The following is an 8,083-nucleotide window of genomic DNA, read 5'->3' as shown; positions in this document are numbered from 1 at the left end:
GTGTCATGTCATGATTATGTAGGTGTCATGTCATGATTATGAAGGTGTCATGTCAGTCTTATGCACACGCCTTCAAGTAAAGTGTTACCAAAAAAATTTTGGTTTTATTTTTCAGCTTGATGTTTATACAATCTCAAAGACTCATCTCCTGAGCCACTGCACAAAGGAACAAAGTGTAACCAACACAATAAATCAGTGCAAATAGTTTTAATAAAGCTCAAATAGTCTTCAGTTTACACATCTGTTAGGCATTTACACGAGTGCGTGTTCGTTTTAAAACGCAGCTCAGACAGAATCATGATTTCTATTTATTTTCCACTGATTTACTGATGAGCATTAGCAGCTTCCAGCGCTGTCTGCCTGTGTTCTTTCTTCCATGATCACTGCTCTGACTCAGAGTCAGAGGTAATAACATATTTAATTTCAGTAACATTACATGGCCAAAACACACATTAGACGGCAATCGGAAGTTATTGCAAACACTCGATGGTGGTTTAAAGTGAGTTTTGAGTAAAAGCGGAATATACATCTTATTTATTGTCTTATGTAGCATGATGCTACAGTTTGCATGAATAGCCACATAACACGCGCTTTCGGTCATGTAGTATGAACGGACGTCTGCATATGATCGGAACTCCATGCAGCTCCCGCGCTACTCTATACTGGTGGTATTACAGTACCACGAGAGCTAAAGAGAGCAGACTGCTCCGTGCGCTTTCGAATCGCTCTCGCGGATGATCGATGCTTCCCGCGCTACTCTCCATTGGAAATGAATGACTGAATGACCGGTCTGTCGCTTGGAGATGGTGGAAAGCCGGCTTGAAACGCAGTGGAAACGCCAGTATGACGAGGATCATTTTCATTTTAAAACATAAACGCACCAGTGTAAATGTAGCCTTACATCTAAGGGGGCTGGGACGCATTAGCACTACAGCCTCACGTGTGCGCCACATCTCTGAATGTAACCGGTGTAAACTAGTAGGTGTGTTCGACTTGACGCGGACCGACTGTGCAGACCGATCAGTGTATTACAGTACCATGAGAGATAAAGAGAGCAGACTGCTCCGTGCGCTTTCGAATCGCTCTCGCGAATGTCAAACACTGATCGATCTGCGCCGCACCTCTTCTAGTCGAACACACCGGCTAGTGCTGCAGGCTTAAGGCCAAAGTATACTTCGGCCGTCCGCCTCCACATTACATCATTTTCGTCATCAGGAGGGCTCGCGGACAGCCGTGCACCCCGTCCGCGTGCAGGCAATTTTTTGAGACCGCTCGGACGGTCCGCGTACAACAGCGCATGCGTGAGGTGAAAGTTGAGACAGAGCGCAAGTCAAACTGCGCCTATGTTGAGCTCGTCCGTCTGCACTCATCCGCGGGTGAGTATACTTTGAAAACTGTGCGGACATGGCTGAACGCGAGACGGAACGGAACGCGGAAAGTGAAGTATACCCGGGCCTTTATTGGCTCACCGTTTTTCGATACTCGATGGTATCGAGGCAATTCGGTCGGTGCCTAAAAAGTATCGAACTCGATACCCAGCCCTAGTAATTAATGGCAGAATTTTCATTTTTGGGTGAACTAACCCTTTAAACTAAGTTTAAAAATACACAGAATTGTATCACTGGACCAGAATCCAATGGCTGGTGACTTCAGAAAATGTACTGGCCATAAATATTTTTTTACCAGACATGAAACTGTACAAATGTTCATTTTCATTAAAAAAATTAATAATAAATACAAATTATTATTATTATTATTATTATTTTAAATAACAATGGTACAATTGCAGTATTAATATTTATGGTTGTTGTTTTTTTCTTTGCTTTCAAACATTAAACCAAAAAGAATTATAAATGTAAAAAAATAATATTTATATATAAATATTATTTTATTATTATCATGTAACCACAGTTGTTTTTTTTGTTTTTAAACTTTAAACCCTAGAGCTTTTATTTTGATGGAAAACTGCAGGGAAACTTCTTTTTTGAAATGCTTCTCTTTCTTTGACAATAGATTTCTAAACCATATAAAAAGTTAAAGTTTCTCATTATTGAACTTTTTCAAATGCATGTTATAAGCGACTCACAGCACTTGCACAGATGGAGTTTCCATCAAGCTGTTTGTAATGCAAACACATGCTCTGAGTGAACAGCCCCTTAGAAGGCAGCTGCCCACTGTATGTAAGCAAGGATGCTTGGGTTTGGAACAGAGCCATTCTCTCCATTGATCTTTCTCTCTTTTTCTACACAGATCAAAACCACTGACCCAACAGCAAAGAATGGGGTTGGACTCACCGTCCTTGCGATGGTACGTAATCTCCACTTTCCGTTCCTCTGACCCCAGGAGAGCCTGGGCCACCTGCGCAATCGCATGTCTCTTGGTTTGCTCGCCATGCAGGAAGTCGCATGTACAAGGTTTCTGCATGACATCCGGCCGTGAGAATCCCGTCATCTCACAGAATCCGTCGTTACAGTAAATAATAGCACAGTTCTGGACCCGGGCATTGGCTATGATGAACTTCTTATCTGTAAACAACCAAACACCACACAAAATTAGTATAGAATCAGCTTGGACGATCATTTGATGAGAAATTATTTGTCAGTACTTCGCAAAACTGAGCATGGTTTGAGATATTGTTCAGATCTCTTCTGGCACTACAGGAAACACATGTGAGCAAAAGAGGAGATCCATTTGGTCTTTCATTGCCATTTCAGAAGCAAATGAAATCAAAGAGATCTCATCTGTGGTTTTTATTCACATATAGGCTTGAAGTTCTGACTTATGTTTACAATTACATTAAAAAGATCAGATATCAGTTTATACCAGTGATTGCCAACCAAGGATATGTGTACTCCAGTGAGTACTTGGAAAGACTGTAAAATTACAATGAAAATGGATTAGATTTGAATTTTTATTTGTAAATAAATTCATCCTTAGGTCTTTCTCTCATCAGTTTTCTCAGTAATTCCCCCTAGAACTCAAAACTCAAATAAGCTCAAGTGAATCTGTTTTTCATCTACAGTATTGATTGTTTTTAGTTTACAAGTGAATAATTGTAATAATAGACTTATAGCCAGGGGCGCATTAATGCACGGGCTTCAAGGGGCTGAAGCCCAGGGGCCTACACTGGAAAGGGGGCCCACTGGCTGCAGAGAAATTATATTTTTGAATAATTATTTATATGGGAGTTTGCAGCAGTGACAACAGCAAACTCACACACTAATTTTTAGCGATGCCCTGGTTGTAGTAGCCTATATAGTGAATGGCTCAGTTAAGGTTCCCCCCACACAGTTTGTGTAGTTGGTATGTTCCACGTGTTCCATCGATATACTGTAAGCGGAACGTACAATGCATTCGCTAGTAATTAACCGCAGCACGAGAGTATCTTTGTCAACACGCAGATTAACAGAAACACAACACTGCTGTGTGAAAGGAACTTGAACGGACAACGTTCTGTAACGTCATACAGTGAGAGTTCAGTAACTTGCTTGGATGTAATCTGTGTGTCATCTGTGTTCCATAAATAGTGCTGCTTCAAAGTCTCAATTTTAAATCTGGCAATGGAAAAATAGGAATTGTCGTATTGCTTAAATGTAATCATTAAACTTTATACGGCTGTGATTTAACTAACTAAACGTGAGCATGTCATGTTTCAAAATAAAAAGTTAGCAATCACCAAATAACCCACATTTATGTCAACATGCTGTGTGTTTTGCTCTACTGACGATGAATAATTAATATTTTGTGTGATTTATGGTGTTTAAGTCATACCTGTAAACTCACATTTCAGCCAGAAAAGTTTTGATGGCATTTTCCTTTCATATTGCCTCCGTATAATGCCCGTAATAACGTAATGTTTACTTTATGTAACGACTGTATAATTCTGCTGTTCCACAAGCGCCACCTTGTGGCAAAGAGTGAATTTGCATATTCGCTTATATTCACATTTTACGCAGAACAGTGTTGTGAAATGTTAACTGGCATATTAACATGACAAAAAAACGAAGTCTGACAAATAATTGTTAGGAACTTAGGTTTTCTGGGGTTGGGGGGCCTACTGTAATGCTGTAGCCCAGGGGCCTTTGGTTATCTTAAGGCACCCCTGCTTATAGCTTATAATATTTATGATAATGTTAAATGGTATCCAGTATATTATGAGTTAACATTGTTGATGAGCCTCACTGAAGGGACTGAGGAGGGAACGTAAGCCAAGAAAGGTTGGGAAACACTGGTTAAACAGTGACTGAGAGTTGAGAAACATTTTTGAGAGTATTATTATTACTACTATTGAACAAAATGTAATGTACTTCTATATAGCCTATATAATAATTTATTAACATTAATAACAAGCCAATACTTCCCTTGTATTATATTTGAATATTTAATGTGTTTTATTGTTTCTTTTGTATAAAAGTAATACAAATCAATAATATTTTATATTACTTTACTTTTATTAAATTGCAATGTTTTTTATAGTTTAATTGCATCATAAAATTTAACCTGAGATTTTGAACACTCTAGCAGCTGTACTGCTTATATAATGAGTGCTTAAAAACCTTGCATGCCATAAAAATACGCTCGAGCAGTCTAGATTTCACTGTGTGCATGTGTATATGCGTGTGTGTGTGCGTGAGTGTGTGTGTGTAATCTTCAGTATGGGAGCATAATTTGCAGACCATGCTGTCATTCATGCATTTCAATGATATAGCTGCTGGGTACATGAACACGGTCATCTGACAGACGTATCCGAATTGTAAACACTAAAGAGCCACAATGCTAAAAGTCTCCTGACTGTCATCTGCCAGTCTCTCTGAAAGCCTTTGTATCGGTTCCTGTCGTTACTCTGATGCCCTAAAGCCTTATAAAAGCAATACAACATATGCTATTGTATGTTAGGTAATCTCATTGTTTACTGTATTGATATTAGTGTTCAAAACCTAGTACGAAACAATGGAATATGCATAAAATCGGATGCGCTCAACAAAGCTCAAACTAACAACTGTTTACTTTCTTTAAATGTATACGAGCTGCATGCGTGTGTAAATACAGAAGGCTACGTATTAGCTATATTTGTGTACGCATGTTAATATTAGCTCTTCATTTATCATCTGAATCACATGGAGACAAAGAATCATGTGTGTTTGTTTTGCCGCACTTACTCTGTCCCTCGAATTTCCGTATTATTATTCCAAGAAAGGTATTCTGAGGAGCGACATGCCCTCTCCTTACAGGCATGATTATAACAAAAATTCAGCTGTTCGTCAAAAAAAAAAAAAAAAAAAAACAGCAAACCTCCTCAAAGTTATCGCAGCATCTGAACGGCGGCTCTTTGTCCGACAGAACGGCCGATCTCTCCACTTTCAGGGCGCTTTTGTCGGTGTGAACTCAGATACGGTGGTTGTAGTCGCACGCGTGTCGGAACCTTGGCTGAACTCCCCTTGGCTGAATCGGTGAAGAGGAAGAGACTTGTGAGATTCGGATGCAGAAGCATCGCTGTCCGCAGACGGGTAAAGTCCTGTGTGGTGCTGAAGGCGAATGGAAGACTGTGTCGTGATCCGCCTCTAGGGGCCTCAACTGAGCTCCGCCGCCCAGGGCTGACACTAAACTCACCCCAGCGTGCAGGCAGCCTCTACGGCGCTCATTTCGTAATGTTACAGTACGTAAAAGGGGTTGAGTTATCGCGCTCGTGACTCGGAAAAAAAAGTAGTAGAGGCGTGGATTTATGAAACTAATGAATGCAAGGTGCGAAGCACACAATGTTTTACAAATATCTTCAAACAAGAAGCACATGAGAGCAGTGCCAGTAGCATTTCGGTGTTCATATACAGGTGCATCTCAATAAATTAGAATGTAGTGAAAAAGTTCATTTCAGTAATTCAACTCATTGAATTTATTTAATACACGAGTTTCACAATTTGAGTTGAATTACTGAAATAAATGAACTTTTCCATGACATTCTAATTTATTGAGATGCACCTGTAGACTAGCGAATTCACAACGACAAATTATTATTAAGAAATACAAGATGACATTTATTTTATCATACTCTTTTCTAGTGTTGGGGAAAGTTACTAGTAAAAGTAATGCATTACAATATTGCGTTACTTCCTGAAAAGTAACTAATTAGTTACTTTTTATGGAAAGTAATGCGTTGTTAATTTTGCGTTACCTTTTCTTATCTGCCTTGGCCTCATTTTTCTTTCTTCAGAGAAAAAAAAGAAAAAAGAAACACAAATGTTAAGTTTATCTAAAGTCATTTTTGCTTTTCAGTATGGTTGATCATCGAAGGTCAGCAGCAAAGATACTGGTTAATAAAATGGAATTAAATACACAAAGGATATTTGTGTTATTTAACATGTTTGCGTCATGTCCTGAGTTTGCATTTGACTGTTTTTATTAATTTTAGGAATACTGAATCTGTTTTTGTGCGAGTGAGATGAGTAAATGCGAGTTCACATTTAGTCTAGAACTAGCCTACAGTAACATCATGTTCACACAGCACACACAACGCCTCTGCACTCACTCCTGATTTCGCTCATCATGAGGACAGGAGAGCTATCAGTCAATACATGAGAAAACAAAGAAACTGGCCTTATTTCTTTGAAAAAGCAACTCAGGTATGTTCTTGTAAATTAAAAAGTAATGCATTGCTTTACTATTTACTTGAACAAGTAATCCGATTACGTAAAATGCGTTACCCCCAACACTGCTCTTTTCACGAAGTATGAAAGAATTCGCTAAAATAGCGAAAAGTAATCGCGTTTGTCTGAGAACGTAACCATCGCAACTAGCTAGCGAACTCCGCTGTCCATCCAAAGTTGCGAATTTAACTTATGCGCAAAATTGGAATATCGCATGAAACATTTGCGAATTAAGCACCGTTTCGATCCAACGAGTCAAAGAGGACAAAATCTTCACTTCCTGATGAACCTAAATATCACTACGAAAAGTAGGAGAAGCCTCTGAATAAAATAATTTTCATAGGCTATATAATAAATTACTTGCGCCTCAGAGCGAGCAGACGAAACACAATAAATGCGGTCATTGCTTTCGGAGGTGGATGCCTGCTGTTTGGGAACGCAGTTGTGCAAGACAGTTCTGGAAGGCAATTATACAGAAATACTTTGACGACAGGCTTAGGCATTTAAGAAAGACCATAACAACATTTGAGATGCAGTGAGATCGGTCCGCTGGCTAGTCCAGATATCCCGTCCCATATCGCAGTCAAATTTTTGTTATTATTTTTATTTTTTTTTTGATGCGCATGGATTTTATTCGGTAAATGTGTTTCCATTGTAGTTTATGCACATTTTTTCTTATGGGATAAAAAGTTTATCCTACACAATTGTGCGCATTCGTTTTTTACGTTTTTTTTTTAGAATTTATGCGCATCTTGGCGTTTCCATCCAGAGTTTTTTTTATGCCATATTCCAAAATGCGCATAAAAATAGGTGGATGGAATTCCTGTCTGAAATCTTCTGTCGAGGTTCGTCTTGCGCGACCTACATTTTATTGTGGACACAACACACATAGCCTATGTCTGCAAGATGTCTGTTAAAGATCGCTTCATCTGGAAAGCATCTGCTGTGTACAAACATCTGATAGACGTCTCTAAGATGTCAGTTTTACATACATTCTAAATCATAAACAACTTAGAGACATTTTCTAAACGCCTATTTGACATCTGATAGGAAACGTCCTATGTAGGCTATTGCAGATGAGCAAATACTCTAAAAATACGTCTTGCAGATGTAAATGAAGACGTCAAATAGACATCTCCGTGATGTACGTGTGCTATTTGACGCTGATTGGACGCTTGCATTTTTCGATTTTACTGGCTGATTTGGGGACCGGAAGGGACCCGATGTGAGATCAACCAATCAAAGAGGTCCCCCAATCTCAATCGATTTTTTGGTTGGTTAAAGTTAATGGACAATATCTCATGTTTTTCCGTGGGTGCTCAGCCAGCTTGGCAGTGTATCAGTGCTTATAATTTAAACATAAATGTTTTACAATATTGTTTACAATAAAATTGTGTATTGTCTTTTAACTTAACTGTATCATTTTTACTTTTTAGGATAAA

The 8,083-nt window shown here is 38.8% G+C and overlaps 1 protein-coding gene across 1 annotated transcript in view; it reads right to left on the bottom strand.

Annotated features, from left to right (window-relative positions):
* The window catches only part of LOC107677922 (potassium voltage-gated channel subfamily H member 7-like), a 107,018-nt gene extending 101,587 nt beyond the window's left edge, over positions 1 to 5,431 (bottom strand). Inside the window, exons 1-2 of the mRNA XM_016472992.1 lie at positions 5,160 to 5,431; positions 2,295 to 2,525 (exon numbers count right to left, since the gene is read on the bottom strand). Coding sequence (XP_016328478.1) covers positions 2,295 to 2,525; positions 5,160 to 5,235 — 307 coding nt within the window. The 5' untranslated portion in view covers positions 5,236 to 5,431. The remainder of the gene's footprint in view (positions 1 to 2,294; positions 2,526 to 5,159) is intronic.
* Between the last annotated feature and the right edge of the window lie 2,652 nt (positions 5,432 to 8,083).

The sequence above is a fragment of the Sinocyclocheilus anshuiensis genome, unplaced genomic scaffold, assembly GCF_001515605.1.
Source record: "Sinocyclocheilus anshuiensis isolate Anshui unplaced genomic scaffold, SAMN03320099.WGS_v1.1 scaffold164, whole genome shotgun sequence".
Taxonomy (NCBI): Eukaryota; Metazoa; Chordata; class Actinopteri; order Cypriniformes; family Cyprinidae; genus Sinocyclocheilus; species Sinocyclocheilus anshuiensis.
The sequence above is the reverse complement of the archived record's forward strand: the minus strand, read 5'-3'. Positions and strand labels throughout refer to the sequence as shown.